Below are 18,869 nucleotides of genomic sequence, written 5' to 3' on the forward strand. Positions count from 1 at the left end.
AAGATTTATGTGAGATAGACGTATGTTGGTGGACGTGCTTCTACATCTGAAAAAAGATGTCGATTCAAATTTCTCGGCAGTCACATAAGAATAGCCCCAGTAGCGCCACTATGAAGATGTAGATCAGGTTTGCTTTAAACACGCTCTGCGAGGGTAGTGAGCCTGATTTGCTTTTGAGATTGGACGTAGGTGATGTTAGTCAACAACTCCTTTAAGGCGACAAAGACATCGTTGTTAATACCTCACTCACTTTGAACGAGGTCGAGCGTAGGGCCACGAGAAGCTGGATGTTCCTACTGCGATGCTGAAGAAAGACTTTTGAGGACCGTACCCGCTGTACACGACTGCTTGTAGCCGTGGCCACGGGACTGTGCGGCTGCAAAGAGCCTGCCTGGCCTTCGGACGGCCACGCGGCGTCAACGAAAGAGAAGACGGTCGCGTTCGGCGCGTGGCTCTGGAGCACCGTACCGCATCTGCAGCAGCAGTCTGAGCAGCGGTCGGCACCACACTGACGCACTGACCTGCTACTAGTCGCTTACTCCAAGGACAGTTCCCACACAGCCAACTGTTACAAATCGGTTACTTCGAGGATAGTTCCGACACAGCGAGCTGCTACAAAGCGGTTACTTCGTGGACAGTTCCGAACCAGACGTCGTGTAGCTTGCGTTCCACTGACCCCGAGCCACCACTATTTCCGCCTTCAGTGGTGCCAAGAGAGAGTTCATTGGAGGGCGGCGTGGAGGTGTGCTGTGTTTGATGAAAGCTTGGTCATCCTCGGTGCCAGTGATGGCCACGTGTTGATTTAAAGAATGCCAGTTTAGGGCCTGCACGTAAGCTGTCTGCGTGTTAGACACACTGGACGTACAGACGGTGTCGTGGTCTGAGGTGCGACTTCGTGTGACAGCAGGAGCACTCCCGTGGTTATTCCAGGCACCTTGGCTGCAAATCTGGACGTCAGTCTGGTCATTTCACATATTGCGCTGACTATCATGAACAGCATTTCAGTGGGTGTTTTCCAACATGCTGTAGAGAGTGTCGACATGTTGCTTTGGCCTGCTCGATCACCAGATATACCTCCAGTATGGGAAATATAGGACGACAACGCCAGCGTCATCCACAAACAGCAGCAGCCGTTCCTTTATTGACTGACCAAGTGAAACAGTTGTGGAATTCTTTCGCGCAACTGACATCCGGAACCTGTACAACACGGCACATGCACGTTTGATTGCATTCATTCAACGTTCTGTACGTTTAACTAGTTATTAACGTACGAGCATTTCACATTTGCAATGGCGGATCTCACGCTAACATTAACATGTGATACTGCGTAGTCAGTCACTGAAATATGTTGCCTAGACAAAAGTATTCCAGAATTTTCATTACTGTACATTATTAATCTTTTAGTGTTTCACTTTTTTTCTGTCACTCTACAGCAATATCTGGGACCTTGCTTATCAATTCTGCATCATCAGTGGATATCGTTACGGCTAAGTAAATCGTATGGGCAAAACAATAAGTAATTTTCCGTAATGTCCCGATTGAGCTATCTAACAGTCCTGTTATTATCTGTGATGATAGCTGTAACTTTTTCAATTGAATTATTTCAGTCGGAGAAAATATGTCATTTTTCAGCGGTTTACAGCAATGGCTGGTGTTGCGTCAGTTCAAAAACACGTAATGTTACACTGATGAGTTTAAACTTTTATGAATAGTAAATAGTAATGTTCACAACTGATTTACTTGGCATTGTTTCTGCTCAAATTCTCCAGCGTTCTTTATGTATGTTTAAAAAAAGTGTGACTGATTGCTTCATACTTATTGTCAGTCCTGCTTTTTACTGTTTCTCGAATTGGCACCTTGTGCATTGGTCACACTTATTTCATTAGTTGTAAAAAGACTGTTTCTACTACAATGGATAACGGTTTATTATCCGTTCATAATAGCTTCAGTCTTTTCTTTGATTTTGCTCCATCCTACTTGCAAATGTCATTAAATTTATGGTGCACAATGACTCGCACAAACATGGCTATCGACAATGAGAATCACGTACACTATACACAGTGACTGATCCGCACGACCGAGACTATTTTAAGTAAATGATAATACTGTCAACTTTATACGTAACTTGCCTACTACTTCAAAAGTACAAAACTCACGAGAACAGGAATGAAAGAAGCACGAGGCCGGCCGTGAACGATGTAGGTGTTTTTGACCTTTATCGTCGATGCATTCTGGATGTACACCATTAAAACATCTATGATAACCTCGATGTTTATGGACAAAACCTCGACATTCGGTTCTGAAAGTACGTTCTACATCCCTATAAACAGTTCGTCAGTACAGACGCAAATTAGATAACGTGATCGCGTATCGCGTTCGTATAGAGTGCCTTGCAGGATCATCCAAGGACATAGTCAACTACAGCCTGGCAGAATCTCGTAGGATCAAGTCCAAGAAAGCAAAGTATTCACCTTTTTCTAATGCGTCCGTGTCGGTGAAATGTTCAGGTTACACATAGCAAAGCTTGCTAAACACAGAATTTCACTTACACTTTATGCCTTTCCTTGGTTCACCATCTCAGCCACACAAACTTCATGGTCCCCTTTAACACGGAGTGACTTCATCGTAACTCAAGGCAAGGGCTTTTTAGTTCAGAGCTTTGTCACTTTCATTACACAGTTTAACTTGCAACTCGTCCCTACAGATGTCGGTTTTAGCAGTCTCATCGCTATATACCCATGGTTTGAGCAACTAGCAATCCCTACACCAGCAAATAGGAAGGTCTGCACACAGCCGACCAGAGACACGTGTACGTACGAAAAACACACGTAAAGAAAACTGAAAATAGAGAACAGCTCAAATTACGCATCACTGCATTTTAGCACACTTACAATTTCGTATTGAAATACCCGTGCGTCACTCATTATTTAGGCTCAAAGGTTTTATTCTTTTCCAAATATAGACTGACTCCATCAGAAATACTTACGTTTCACTGTTAGTGCTCTTCTGGAGCTCATTTTGGTTTCAGTCACTTCAAGGTCATCTTTAAGGGACACCATTCTTTTGCATAACAGCACTTAAAGACTAGTAGATATATATACTAACTATCCACAAATGAATAAATGGTAATTAGGTGAAAAACTGAGGATTACTTGTTAGATTTTCTCCGAAGGAAACATGAATCTTTTCATAAATTCACTTTCTAGCTTGACACTTCAATGCTTTTCATCTCATTTTTCTGTTAATTCCACTTTTAAGAAAAACAGTATCCACAATATGACAAATCTTAAAGCGATCCTTTACAAACATAATGTTTCACGCAATTATTCTCAGGACCTCTGGTCCCTTAGCAGTTTTTCAGTAAATAAAAGCGATATTTGCTATAGTCAACAAAATCTGCACATGTTGTTGTTGTGGTCTTCAGTCCTGAGACTGGTTTGATGCAGCTCTCCATGCTACTCTATCCTGTGCAAGTTTCTTCATCTCTCAGTACCTTCTGCAACCTACATCCTTCTGAATCTGCTTAATGTATTCATCTCTTTGTCTCCCTCTACGATTTTTACCCTCAACGCTGTCCTCCAATGCTGAATTTGTGATCCCTTGATGCTTCAGAGCATGTCCTACCAACCGCTCCCTTCTTGTCAAGTAGTGCCACAAACTCCTCTTCTCCCCAGTTCTATTTACTACCTCCTCATTAGTTATGTGTTCTACTCATCTAATCTTCTGCATTCTTCTGTAGCACCACATTTCGAAAGTTTCTGTTCTCTTCCTGTCCAAACTATTTATCGTCCATGTTTCACTTCCATACATGGCTACACTCCATACAAATACTTTCAGAAACGACTTCCTGACACTTAAATTTATACTCGATGTTAACAAATTTCTCTTCTCCAGAAACGCTTTCCTTGTCATTGGCAGTCTACATTTTATATCTTCTCTACTTAGATCATCATCAGTTCTTTTGCTCCCCAAATAGCAAAACTTATATACTATTTTAAGTGTCTCATTTCCTAATCTAATTCCCTCAGCATCACCCGATTTAATTCGACTACATTCCATTATCCTTGTTATGATTTTGTTGATGTTCATCTTATATCCTCCTTTCAAGACACTGTCCATTCCGTTCAACTGCTCTTCCAAGTCCTTTGCTGTCACTGATAGAATTACAATGTCATCGGCGAACCTCCATGGATTTTAATACCTACTCAGAATTTTTCTTTTGTTTCCTTTACCGCTTGCTCAATATACAGATTGAATAACGTTGGGGAGAGGCTACAACCCTGTCTCACTCCCTTCCCAACCGCTGCTTCCCTTTCATGCCCCTCGACTCTTATAACTGCCATTTGGTTTCTGTACAAATTGTAAATAGCCTTTCGCTCCCTGTAATTTACCCCTGCCACCTCTAGAATTTGAAAGAGAGTGTGCCAGTCAACATTGTCAAAAGCTTTCTCTGAGACTACAAATGCTAGAAACGTAGGTTTGCCTTTCCTTAATCTTTCTTCTAAGATAAGTCGTAAGGTCAGTATTGCCTCACGTGTTCCAACATTTCTACGGAATACAAACTGATCTTCCACGAGGTCGGCTTCTACCAGTTTTACCATTCGTCTGTAAAGAATTCATGTTAGTATTTTGCAGCTGTGACTTATTAAACTGATAGTTCGGTAATTTTCACATCTGTCAACACCTGCTGTCTTTGGGATTGGAATTACTATATTTTTCTTGAAGTCTGAGGGTTTTTCGCCTGTCTCATACACCTTGCTCACCAGATGGTAGAGTTTTGTCAGGACTGGCTCTCCCAAGGCCGTCAGTAGTTCTAATGGAATGTTGTCTACTCCCGGGGTCTTGTTTCGACTCAGGTCTTTCAGTGCTCTGTCAAAATCTTCACGCAGTATCGCATCTCCCATTTCATCTTCATCTAGATTCTCTTCCATTTCCATAATATTGCCCTCAAGTACATCGCCCTTGTATAGACCCTCTATATACTCCTTCCACTTTTCTGCTTTACCTTCTTTGCTTGGAACTGGGTTTCCATCTGAGCTCTTGATATTCATACAAGTGGTTCTCTTTTCTCCAAAGGTCTCATTAATTTTCCTGTAGGCAGTATCTATCTTACCCCTAGTGAGATAAGCCTCTACATCCTTACATTGGTCCTCTAGCCATCCCTGCTTAGCCATTTTGCACCCCCTGTCGATCTCAATTTTGAGACGTTTGTATTCCTTTTTGCCTGCGTCACTAAGTGCGTTTTTATATTTTCTCCTTTCATCAAATAAATTCAATATTTCTTCTGTTACTCAAGGATTTCTACTAGCCCTAGTCTTTTCACCTACTTGATCCTCTGCTGCCTTCTCTACTTCATCCCTCAAAGCTACCCATTCTTCTTCTACTGTAGTTCTTCCCCCCCCCCCCCAATTGCTGTCAATTGTTCCCTTATGCTCTCCTTGAAACTCTGTACAACCTCTGGTTTAGTCAGTTTATCCAGGTCCCATCTCCTTAAATTCCCACCTTTTTGCAGTTTCTTCAATTTTAATCTGCAGTTCATAACCAATTGATTGTGGTCAGAGTCCACATCTGCCGCTGGAAATGTCTTACAATTTAAAACCTGCTTCCTAAATCTCTGTCTTACCATTCCATAATCTATCTCATACCTTTTAGTATCTCCGGGATTCGTCCATGTATACAGCCTTCTTTTATGATTCTTGGACCATGTGTTCGCTATCATTAAGTTATGCTCTGTGCAAAATACTACCAGACGGCTTCTTCTTTCATTTCTGACCCCCAATCCATATTAACCTACTGTGTTTCTTTCTCTCCCTTTTCCTACTCTCGAATTCCAGTCACCCATGACTATTAAATTTTCGTCCCCCTTCACTACCTGAGTAATTTTTTTTATCTCATATATTTCATCAATTTCTTCATCATCTGCAGAGCTAGTTGGCATATAAACTTGTACTACTGTATTAGGCGTGGGCTTCGCGTCTATCTTGGCCACAATAATGCGTTCACTATGCTGTTTGTAGTAGCTTACCTGCACTGCTATTTTTTTATTCATTATTAAACCTTCTCTTGCATTACCCCTATTTGATTTTATATTTATATCTGCACATTCAACAGGAGAATTATCTGTAAGTAGTGATCTAATCCCTTGTACTTTTCTCACACCTATCTGATTAGTCTAAAATTCACACTCTAATAGCGTAGGAATCTTTCCTTCTTTGCTTCAGTTTTTACACATGTCATTTATGAAGAAAACGTTAGTATTGTTTCACAGATCAGAGGACAAATTCATTACTGTTGCACATGTAGAAATCTTTTCAGATCCTAGTGACAGTAAAATCCTTTAATTAGACTACATTTAGGAAAGGCCGAGAGAGAACCACTTGAGCGTGATATGTTGGCTATCCGAAAGGGTCCTTTACAAAGTAATTGCCATTTGCTATTTATTTTGTGTAAACAGACGATTTCAGATGAGACGTAGTACTGTTTCGCCAACGAAATATTTCTAAACGTGACATGAACTTTGGTCGTATGCGTTTTCTTCTAATTCCGCCATGAGCAGTGAGAGTAGCAAGTGTGTTCCTCACCCCTCCTTTCCACAGCGGCATTTCTTTTTTCAGCCGAGGAAATGGCCATACTACACCCTGTTTTGATGCTCTTCATCTCACGTCATCCTTGGCTTTCATTTCAGCAAGATAATGCCCGCCCGCACATGGCGGGAGTTTCTACTGCTTGACCTCGTGCTTGCCAAACCCTTCCTTGGACTGCAAGGTCGCCGAATGTCTCCCCAATTGAGACCGTTATGAACATAATGCGCAGGGCCCTTCAACCATCTCGGGAATCTGACGATCTGTCGCTTCAATGTCAAATTATGTTAATGATCGTCATTATTAATGGAGACAAAGGGTAAATATAACAGAAGGCATATTACGAAAAACATAGCTACATCGTAACAACCATATGTGAAACTAATAATGCCATATAAAACAGAAATGGAGAGCTGTGTTATAACATTTACACAATTTGTTAAAACGTACGTAAAATAACAACAAAGTTAGAGGTGACGATAAAGATACATGAGCGCATTGGCCAATAAGTTTTTCCCCGACAAAAGCCCCCAAGCGCACACACACCCCTATCATTTTACCTAGCTTTATCTCCCTTCGCTTTCCTGCCCTCCCCACTCCCACCCTCTTCCCCAAGGACATTTCTAGGTGACAAAGTCGTGGGAGACCTTGTAGTCTCGTGTCTAGAATCCCTCTGTCCGGCCTAGTGCAGCAGTTCTAGGTGGCATGGGCCCAACAAATCGTTGCAAGTACCCTGCAGAAATATTGAGCCGCACTGTCTGTATAGCCGTTCGTAACTATAGAAGTGCACAAACTGAGTTTTCGAATATACCCCACAAATTTTCGATGTGATTCCTGTCGGGCGATCAGGGCAGCCAGATCATTTACTCGAATTATCCGGAAAGTTCTTCAGACCAATCACGAACAACTGTGGCCCAGTGAAAAGACGCTATGTCATCCACAAAAATTCCATCGTTGTTTTTGAACAAGAAGTCCGCGAATGGCTCCAAATAGCCGAACATAACGATTTACAGTGAATTATTAGTTCAATTGGCCCAAAGCACCTAGTCCATTTCATGTAAACACAGCGCACACCATAATGGAGGCAAAACCAGCTTGGACAGAGCCTTGTTCGCAACTTGGGGCCGTGGCTTCGTGGGGTGGCGCCGTACCCGAACCCTACCGTCAGCAGCTACCAACTGAAATCGGTTTTCCAGTCGTGTAGGGTCCAACCGCTACGGTCACGAGCCCATGAGAGGAGCTGCAGGCGATACCGTACTTTTAGCAAAGGGACTTGCGTCGGCCTTCTCCTGCCAGAGACCATTAACGTCATATCTCGCGTACGTCGCACATTGATTTCTGCCGTTATTTCACGCAGTGTTACATGTCTATTAGCACTCAGAACTCTACGCAAACGCCGATACTCTTGGTCTCTATGTGGAGGGCCGTTGACCGTTTTGTTGTCTGTAGTGAGAGGTAATACCTGAAAAAATGTTATTTTCTGAACACTCTTGATACTATGGTTCCTGGGAGATTGAATTCCCTAACGATTTCCGAAATGAAATCTCCCACCCGTCTTCCTCCAACTACCAATCTACGTAAAAAGTCTGTTTTAATCCCGTCGTGTGGCTGTAATCACGCCGCATGAATGACCTGAATACAAATGCACGTCTGTTTTACGCCTCGTATGACGCAGTGCCCTCCCCCCCTCTCCTCCCCCCCCCCCCCCCCGCACACACACCCTCAGCTACGCCTCAGCCGCTGCTGCTGACTCACCCCCGTGGACACCGGCTGAACAAACACCGCGACAGCGGCCGCAGCTGGCCTACACCCACTCACACCACTAAATTAAAACATTAAAAGTTTCATAACTCCCTCTAAAACTTTGGATCTTTGTGATAGGTGTATATTTATGTTGTTGTCTTCAGTCCTGAGACTGGTTTGATGCAGCTCTCCACGCCATACAGTAAAGCTGCATGCCCTCGGGAAAAATTACGGCTGTAGTTTCCCCTTGCTTTCAGCCGTTCGCAGTACCAGCACAGCAAGGCCATTTTGGTTAATGTTGCAAGGCCAGATCAGTCAATCATCCAGACTGTTGCCCCTGCAACTACTGAAAAGGCTGCTGTCCCTCTTCAGGAACCACACGTTTGTTTGGCCTCTCAACAGATACCCCTCCGTTGTGGTTGCACCTACGGTACGGCCATCTGTATCGCTGAGACACGCAAGCCTCGCCACCAACGGCAAGGTCCATGGTTCATGGGGGTAGGTGTATATGTATAACAAACATAAAGCTTGCAGAAGGGCAAGTCGCTGCAATAGCAATAATAGCTAGCAAACAACCATCGCTGGCACATTCACAACAGTCATAAGTTTTTTATTATTTTGCAGAAATCTAAACATTCGCCTGAAACACTCTACAGGAAGACATGCATTACAGATAACTAGATGTTGTCTTCCGTACTTTCTTTCTGTATTCATTATCTCTGTTCAAATGTCAGTGATTAGAAAAGGAAAGCAGAATGAGAAGAATGCCCACCTGACGATGTGCTCACTCGTGAACTGTTTTGAAAGTCACCTCTGGCCTGTAACTGGGTGCCAGACCCGCCCTCCAACATGCAACTCTGCGTTTGCCTGGCAGTGTTCTGCACACTCACATGTCCTTCTTTCTCTCTTTCACTCTTTCTTCGTGTCTCCAGCCTCACCTCAAGAACCTAACTATTGTCCCGTCAATGACTGCCTTTCTCAGCCTTGCTTCTGTGCCATTCATTTTTTTTTTTGTCTTCTTTACTAACAGTTGCTTTATATTAGCGATGGCATATCGAAAATTAAATTTATTTCGCTGTATATTCCCTTCCTAGCTCCCTCACTTTTATTATTCCTAAAAAGTTAGTATACACTCATAAATAATAACGACTGAACTACGAAATTAAGCATTAGTATAAACCTCCCTCATGACTCGGCAAAGTAAAGCTTCCAGTCCACCTCTTTCAGGTGAGGCATCAATGCTGCTTTTGAGCTAACATAATGTTAAAAACTTCACAAAATAAAAGCAACGACATTTTCTAAACTTATCAAAGGCAAGTATGCTCCTAAATGAGAATATCTCCAATGAAATTGAACACGACATCACGTCTTATGTTATATAAAGTCACAACAAGAAATTTCTGCATTCATTGTTTGTATATGTATGTAAAACGATACCCTTGCGTATATTCTGTAATGACAGGACAAGGTTTTAGAAGGCAGACGCGTCATTTTCTGTCACATATTGCATAGTATATACACACTATGTTCAGAAAAAACAGAAAATCTTGATCAACTAGAGGTAGGACGTTCATATTCACAGGACACGTACATTAGTGTGTTTTGCAGAAATGATTAGCATTTCCGTCACCTCAGCTGAGTAAGTATCCTGTTGCCTAGAAGGCACAGAGCTCGCCATGAGCCCTGATAACTGGTTCCGTGCGTGGTGGCATTAATGCACATCTTGTGGTATAGTCATCCACGGTGCACTCACCTGGTTCCAGAGTCCATGTGGTAGTTGGTACTGGGTCACACCACTGCACACGTCATCTCACCATTTTCCACACGTTTTCGACTGCCGCAGGTGTCGAGATATGGCGGGCCAGGACATCCAGTGACACCAAGAAGGCACATTTTCGTGTAGCAACATGCGTTTGTACATTTTCTAGCTGATAAATGGCGTCTGTGGTGTTGTGCAGAAAGGGTACGGTCACACTAGTGACAGTAACCTGGACACACGCCAACCGTCTGCTCCGAATCAACATTGGACTAGAATTCTGAAACAAACTGAACCTCGGTGTGTCCGAAAACATCATCTGATACCGTCCCTGTCCCCACTGATGTCGTTCGATACACCATTACCATCTATCATGTTTCTTCACATTCGCGCAGGTAGGCGGAGAAGTGATGAGCACGTAACCCGTGTCGTAATAAACAGCAACGGACTCCCACCCCTCATAGTGTACGATGTGTGTTCCACCGTTGCGTCGGAGCCAAGGGGGACACAGATCTCTCCTGCAATGCTACTCGGATGAGGTGTCGATCTTCTCTGTGGGTGGTGCGACCTGACCCATTTCATCCTATTCGATGACCTTCCATTAACCATTCTCCACACACCTGCTGCATTGCCAAAACACTTCGTCCCACGCGAGAAGGAATTTCCCGAGTGTTGCATCAAGTTCTCTCATGTCGGTAATGCGCCCTCTTCCAAACACACTTACATGATGGTACGGTTCGCGCATACGTCTGCAGCATAGGTGGTGTTGCACCGCGATACCAATGTTGATCTTGAACCCGCAGACCGACGTGATTCAAACGCTAATCATTACTGCGGAACATAGTAATGCACATGTCCTGTGAATACGAACGCCATATCTCTAGTCGTTCAGATTGTTCTGTTTTTTTTCTGAACATGAATATGTATATATAAGCCCTATCCAGGTATTGTTTTTCAGAACCGAGAACTTTGGCTAATGTGGCGCTAGTAAGTGACAGTCACTTTGAGTTGTAGTATCTCTGATTCCAACAGGATGTTCCATCCTAGACCACTTCCAAAATTGGCACTAATCACAGCATCCGAACCATTCTCCAAACAAGTCCACCTACTAACGCGTGTGCTGCAGACCCTCAGAACACCGATTCCGTCACTACGGCTCCCCATCGTAGATAACTTGACAGGAGCTCTGCTGTGTGCGTTGAAATAATTGTACTTGAAGATGTTCGTTGGGACCAGTTGGATGCTAAATGCTGCGTAAGACGTATTTTGATGTAATTCAAAAAATTAATGAGTTTTCCAATCCTTTATCGTCAGATACATTTTAAGAATTAGTAGGTACCTTTCTGGGCTACGTCCCTTGGAAGAACGTCGTGGAGTACTAGCCTAACTACAGCCATCCTTTTTTTTTTTTTTTTTTTCTTTCCCAGAAGTGAACTTGACTTGCTGGCAGAATAACCGTACATCACCGACCGCGGCGTTGTGTTTCGTAGGCAGACTGCTTACCGACTGAGCTTCGCAGCCGTGGCCTCGAGTGCGACGACGTATGAGGGAGGCGGTGGCAGCCGCCGCCGAGTGTGGCGCGTGGGAGGCGGCTCGGGCAGGGAGTCGTGCCTGGAAGGCTCAGCCACGCGAAGCAAGGAAGTTGCGGGTTCTGCAGCTAGCAGTTTTGATCTTCCACGCCCTACCTCCCCGCTACTATCTGCTGTACGGCAGAAAGAAATACTAACAAGACAGCCGTACATACTCCTATAGCTTTCGCATTTTTATGCGTCCCATATTCATAGAGTAGGCTGGTTGGTGGCATGAATTAGGAAATTAAATACCGGTAGGTGTATCTGACAGCTGACATAATTCTCAGGTGAAAGTAATCCAGTGAGTGTGCTCACCACGTGGTCTAGTGGTTACCGTCGCTGCATCGAGATCTCGGAATCCCGGAAGCGAGTCCCAGCTAGTGCGGTGCTACGCCTCCGGTCCGAAGAATTGTGCTTCGACTCGTTGTGTATTACTTTATCAAATCGACTACCCTCGGATTTCGCGTAACCAGAGCACAAGCCACACCAAACACTTTACGTGTAACAGCGTCATTTTTCTCTGTTAAACGCGCAAATTCTTTCTATCGGAATGAGACTTTATTGGCAAAAATACAAATCACTTGTCCTCTAGAAATTTCAGTTCAGTCGGTAATAAATCAAAAAAGCTGTGTATTTGCGGAATTCGTACCAAAATTTATTACTGTCAGATTGTGAATGTAATTTCAAACGACACCGACGGAAAAAATCGGAACACTAAAAAATAAATAATTTAGAGTAACGAAATTTCTGGAATACATTTGCCTAGGTGACGTACGTAAGTGATTAAAACTCCAAGATCACAGGTTAATATAAGCGCGACACAAGCCACTGCAAATGTGAAATGCTGGTACATTAACAACCAGTGTAACGGCCAGAATGCAAACATGCACGCATTGTGCTGTAAAGGTGCCGGACTCGGATTTGTGGGATGGAGTTGCGTGCCTGCTGCACTTGGTCAGTCAATACAGGGACGGCTAATGCTGGTCGTGCGCGACGCTGGAGCTGTCATCCGACACTTCCCGTATGTGCTCTATTGGAGACAGATCCGGCATTCGACCAGGCCATTGCAACACGTCAACACTCTGTAGACCACTTTACGCTGCAACAGCGGTATGTGGGCGAGCGCGATCCTCTTGCAAAACACCCTCTGGGGTGCTGTTCACGAACGGCAACACAACGGGTCGAATCACCAGATTTATTTACAAATGTGCAGTAAGTGTGCGTAGAGTAATCACGAGAGTACACCTACTGTCATACGAAATCGCACCCAGACCGTAACACCAAGTGTAGATCGAGCGTGTCAGGTGGTGTGCAGGTCCGCCACTGGCCACCATCTAACCGACACACTGACACCGAGGCGGACTCAACATTCGTGAGGAAATACAACACGACTCCGCCGTGCTCTCCAACGAGCTGTCACCACTGAGGTCGCAACTAGTGGTGGAAGGCACGCTTCAGGGCTTCTGCCTCGGAGCTGTCCTCGAAGCAGCCACTTCGTAACAGTCCGCTGTGTGACTGCGGTGGCAACTGCTGCTCTAATTGCTGCTGCACGTGCAGTACGATGCGGCAGAGCCACACGGTCTTCCACGTGGCAAGGCCAAGTGACAATCTGGAGTCCAGTTTTCGTGCGTCCTCGTGACACCGACTGCCAGCAATCGTGTCAGCGATTAGACTGCAGCCGAGTTTTCCGCGGTATCGCAGGAGGCACATCCAGATCCTCGTAGCTCTACTACACGACTTCGTAAAAAGTAAGTGGGGTGTCGATAATGACATCTTGCTCAGCTCAAAGGCATTCTCAGATTAACATCATTCACCACGGCCAGTCTGAATGGCAACTAACGCTCACGACAGGTACAGCGCCTAGTTAAAGCAAGTCACTTTCACACTCTCAGTGCCGCTGCCAGCGCTACTCGTATGCGACCGGTGCGAAATTGGAACAGACGTCGTCTTTCAGATGTAGAAACACGCCTACCAACTTCCGTTTATGTTGCACAATTTCTTCACGGTGACGTGATATTTTCTTCTGTCAGTGTATTTGCACGGATGCTACTAGTTCCCCGAGCACTTGTATATAGAAACAGCTTGTAAACTGTCGTTCAGTCGAGCGGTTCTAGGATCTTCAGGCCGGAACCACGCGGCCGCTACGGTCGCAGGTTCGAATCGTGCCTAGGGCATGGCTGTGTGTGATGTCGTTAGGTTAGTTGGGTTTAGCCTAGGCGACTGATGACCTCCCATATTGCTTAGAGCCATTTGAACCATATTTTTGTCGTTCAGTCTTTCTTTGTAAGTAATATAATTTCTTCAGTTGTAATGAAGTATGACGGAAAATTAACTTTCAACTTTGTTTAAATTCATTGTCTTTTGAGTACATACACGCAAATCGACACGTGTGTCGGTAATAGCAGGCCAACGTAGACTCCCTACAACATCGTTACAGTTGCTGTCACATTTTCTTTTACAGCAGCATCGATCTATGCTGAAAGGAGCGAGAGTGTTGCAGCAGTCGCCGGCAGTTGCTACAGATGCAGCGCCCTTGTTTATCAAAATGATTAGGATTTCAGTGTGAGCCCAATATGTAGGTATCTCGTTCCGAAATCGCATCTGCATGTTGTTTCTTGGTGAAAAGACGGTGTCACAGCACGTGCACAGGGCGGAAGCCCAGAAGCTGTTAGTACGGGCAGTGGGAACCTCAGCTGCCGGTGTCCACACTGCAGTACAGTGGACAGTGCAGGCTGTACAGCGGGGCCCGCCCAGCCGCTGCTGCCGGCAACAACGGAGCGACAGCGGCAGAGACAGCGACAGCGCGGGCCCCGCTGAATGCGGCCGGCCCATTGTCTGCGCCGGAGGCAAGCCCCGCCTTGCTGGACCAGGAACGGCGCTTTGCATTGCTAGTCAGCCGAAGCCCGGCTCGCAGTTTTTCATGATATTGTGCGGGAATTGTAGGTGTCTGCTAGCAGACATGTTCACGTGGGCTTCCTTAATTCAGTTTTCCGTACTCTCATTCCTCAGTTGGTTGCAAGCATTCCAGAATCGATTCAGGATTTCTGTTCACACCATCGATATTCTACCAGTGTGCGCTTTATACCGCGTTCCTGTCCCGATTACGTTGTTAGATATGTACCTGATTTCTATAAATGTTGGTCAGTATGGGCAAAGTGACTGTGTGCAGAGAATGGAAATATGGAAGTACTTGCCTGATCAGGAAGTTATTTATTCCTTAACTAAACGAAAAAAATCACATATGATTCTTATGAGCAGCCGCTCGACCATGAAAACCAAGTTTTCTCGCCTCCCGCCTAATTGTCATAGCACTTGCACTGGATCTTGATACAGTTTGGAATTCCTGTACAGGTAGGCCTGTACGCTTTTGTGCTGTACGTGTCCCTTCACGTTTCCACCTTCACTATCACATCGGAAACAGTGGACCTAGGGATGTTAAGGAATGTGGAAATCTTGCGTACAGACGTATATCACAAGTGACACCCAATCACCTGATCACGTTCGGACTCCGTGAGTTCTGCGGAGCACCCCATTCTGCTCTCTCACGATGTCTAATGACTACTGAGGTCGCTTATGTGGAGTACCTGGCATCAGGTGGCAGCGCAATGCACCTAAGATGAAAAACGTATGTTTCTGGGCTGTCCGATTACTTTTGATCACATAGGGTAGGTATGAAGCAAGTGGGAGTGAGAAAGGGGGGGGAGGGGGCTCTACCATTACGTAGCTCCACATTCAATTACTAGTACTAATGCAACTTACGAAATGTGTAAGTTACTCCAGTGTTTGAGTAATAAATGAAAGCTATACTATCACTGGAACCAGGATGGCTGTAGGCAAGGGGCGAAGCAGAGCCTTGTTTATAAACTTCTGTATATCCAGAAGCCTAACCCATGTGACGGGGATATTGAAAGGCTTCTCTTCTGACTGCGTAGGCTAAGACATTCCATGAGCTGTGATTTCTCCCCGTGAACTGCGAGGCGAGGCCGCAGCCTAGCCTTCCGCAGAGCCGGACCACAAACTGCACCAAATACTGCATATCCGGCCTTGGCATGACTGACCGGGGAGTTCCGGGAGCCCTTTTATGTGGCTGCTTGACGTGCTCTTAGGGCCAGGATTTCACCCCCCTCCATACACATCCAAAGTCTGAGCCCCGCCCCTGACCAGCCACCAGTTTCGCCCACTGTAAGTTACATCAAAATCTTAGCGTCACAGATACGTCACTCGAAGACACTTCCTCCAAGGACTGTTATGGTATTCAGAAATAAATAAGAAATTTAAGTTTGTCAATACAATATGAATGCATATTGCAATAAACGAAAATATGTATAGCGAATTAAAACATTACCAGAAACACGAAAAGAAAAAAATTAACGTAGGGCTCCCAAGCCGGATTTCATAAACTCCTTTCCCAATACCGCTTTATGTTAATAATATAACACTTCAAAATCGATTCTGGAAATCCCTTTCTAGTTGCCAGTTTTCCGATTCCGCAATAAATTTTCGGTCATGTGTAAACGCAAACGATTTTGAAACATGCCTGGGCGGTTGGCTTTGCTTGTTTTAAAAAATTTTCGGCTAATATGGACGGAGTGGCTTTTCGTACAGTGAATGATAATTAGAAATATTTAATTAAAGCAGTTTACACCTCGTCTAATTGAAGACAAACAGCGATTATGCTGACTAAATCATAAAGTTTAAAAACTGTCTTCCAGGTGTCATATTTAACTGGGGTAGAAAATCCGCTTCAGAACTAAACACATAAACACGACAGCGAAAAAAGGTTTCCGAAATTCGGTTCTCGTTTTTCGGAAGATGTGTCACATGTAAACGTAGTAATACAATGTGAAAAAAATGCTCTTGGACCTGTTATGTTGGCAGCAAGCCAAGGATGCAGACGATTGACTCTACTGTCTAAATTCAACATTATACACAAACAAGTCAAAAGTCGTTTTGCTTATCTATCTACAGTTAACTTATGAAAATTAAAGAATGTAAGAATGACAGAAAGCAGAAATGCCATATGAAAGCAGTAAGATATTTGCATATACGAGTTGCTTCATTACTATTTGCTTGTAATGGGTGAATTTTAACCTCTAAATTCTTCCAGCATCGTTCCCGTGAATTATAATTGAGATTAATTTAGGCACTATAAAAAATGGTGACTTGCTTTGCGGTAAATCAGTGTCCTACATGCTGTTCCAAACATCTCAGGAAAATAGTCTGCTCCTATAATTTGTAGTGTCTGTTGTCAACCAAGAGTTTTATGCAATTCTGTGCCATTCAAACCAGTTCTTTTTTCCCTTCTTCTTTGGTAATGGTGATCTGTACGTTTGCACCAGTGTGGGCTTGCAGCAAATAAATGCTACAATGTTTCATGACTGTAATGTATGTTCTTCAAACTGTGCTAGTTCTTTTTCCAACCTTAAAACTTTTCAGCAGAACTGCTCAGTGAATAATACAAAAAACAACTTGTATTGACCTAGCAAGAACAAAGTAATTTAGCTGCCTTTTGGAATTCCAGTCAAAATTAATGCTCGTTTCAAACATTCTGTCTGAGTTCTTAATATAAGTTTCAATTATGCTGTGGTTCCACTTTCTCTATGTTCAAATTATTCTTTGAGAGTACGTGTTTTGTTTTTAGCTTTGGGTGACACTTCTCAAGCTGGAGTCTGTTGCTTCATAGGATATTCACCTAAATACTGAGTAAAGAATTCAGTGCTAAGCTGTCTTCATCTACGTTTGCTGTGGAAGTAACTGGCGCAGTTGAGGCCAATTGAGCGCGTGTTTAGTAATGTGTCTTGTAATTTTGTAGCAAAATTTACCAGCTAGCAAGATACTAATTAAACATTCACTTCTGTACACTTGCATAACTTGTAAATGTATTGTTATTTCACAACTATGAGCTGAAGTCTGTTTTTAACAAATTGAAACGCTACTGCACTGTACATGTATACTTCACTGTGGTGTAACTAAAGAGGCATTCTCCTTTTTTGTTGTTTGTTGTAATATGTTAGCCATTGCCACTGTTTGTTGTACCATTGGATATTCCACAACTTAAATATTAGTTTCACTGGCCAAGTGCTGATGACAGGGTGCGAAAGAGATGTAGGTGGAATAATTTTTAATTTCCATTCTTACTAACATGACATTTGTAAGATTTAAAGTGAGGAATTAGCACAAAAATAAAATTTTGTATAGATATACCTCAATATGAACAGCATACAATCGAAATTTGATGATTCAGTCTCTGTTCATTTTCCATTAAAAACATTAAAAGTAAGTGGCAGTCAGTGTGTTAAATGTTACAAATGTAAATTTTAATGTCACAGACATAACACTTCCACTTAACTTACAGTGAAGGAATGGAATTATGTACTTAAAAATGTTAAAATAATTGTGCAGGGTCACACTTATGAATAAATGAATAGCTTAAGATAACAGATTTGGTGTGATGCACTGCTGGGACTGAAAGGGTAGATCTCGCAGCCAAGGAGGCGTGTCTCGATCCACAAGTATCTCAGTGTGCTATACCCCTGCACGCACTCACCTCGCTGTTGAGCTCACGAGTGATGCGTCGGTGAGAGGATGAGTGGCTGGAAGTGACTGACAATAAGCTCCGTATAGTCGAGCCCACAAAGCGTGTGTGGTGTACTTCCTTTCAGCCCCGTCGGCGGGACGAGGTTCTCCTCACTCGGCTTCGGATAGGCCACAGCCCTATGACGCACGGCTTCCTGCTCCGGCGAGAGGACCCTCCAATGTGTGGGGCTTGCGGCGTCCAGGTCACTGTGCGCCGCGTTTTATTGGATTGCGTTTTATTTTCTGACGAGCGGGCCGCGGCTGACTTGCCAGCGGACCTGCCATCTCTTTTAGGCAACACTTGGACGAATGTAGTTAATGTTTTAAAGTTCTGTACCATGTCAAATGTTTTTACAAAAATTTTTTAGGGAGAGGATCTTAATTTGTTCACTGTGTGACAAGCTCGCCCATATTTTATGTAAGTGGCCAGCCAATGACAATTTACTGTGGCATTCTTGTTGCTGCGTTTTCCCTTTCCTTACGTTCTACTTTCTTATGTAGCATTTTCCATCTTTTTCTGCTTTCTTTGCGTGTGTGTTTCAGTTTTATTAGGTCTGTCCACATTAATGTGTGTCAGGGCGCTGATGACCACGACGTTGAGCGCCCATAAGCCACAACACACACACTGTTTTCAAAGGGTAA

At 43.9% G+C, this 18,869-nt stretch overlaps 1 protein-coding gene across 1 annotated transcript in view; it reads right to left on the reverse strand.

Moving 5' to 3' along the window:
* The window catches only part of LOC124605239 (pollen-specific leucine-rich repeat extensin-like protein 2), a 59,493-nt gene extending 44,956 nt beyond the window's left edge, over positions 1 to 14,537 (reverse strand). Inside the window, exons 1-2 of the mRNA XM_047136790.1 lie at positions 14,390 to 14,537; positions 11,584 to 11,782 (exon numbers count right to left, since the gene is read on the reverse strand). Coding sequence (XP_046992746.1) covers positions 11,584 to 11,782; positions 14,390 to 14,537 — 347 coding nt within the window. The remainder of the gene's footprint in view (positions 1 to 11,583; positions 11,783 to 14,389) is intronic.
* Positions 14,538 to 18,869: the final 4,332 nt, after the last annotated feature.

The sequence above is a fragment of the Schistocerca americana genome, chromosome 3 (assembly GCF_021461395.2).
Source record: "Schistocerca americana isolate TAMUIC-IGC-003095 chromosome 3, iqSchAmer2.1, whole genome shotgun sequence".
Taxonomy (NCBI): domain Eukaryota; kingdom Metazoa; phylum Arthropoda; class Insecta; order Orthoptera; family Acrididae; genus Schistocerca; species Schistocerca americana.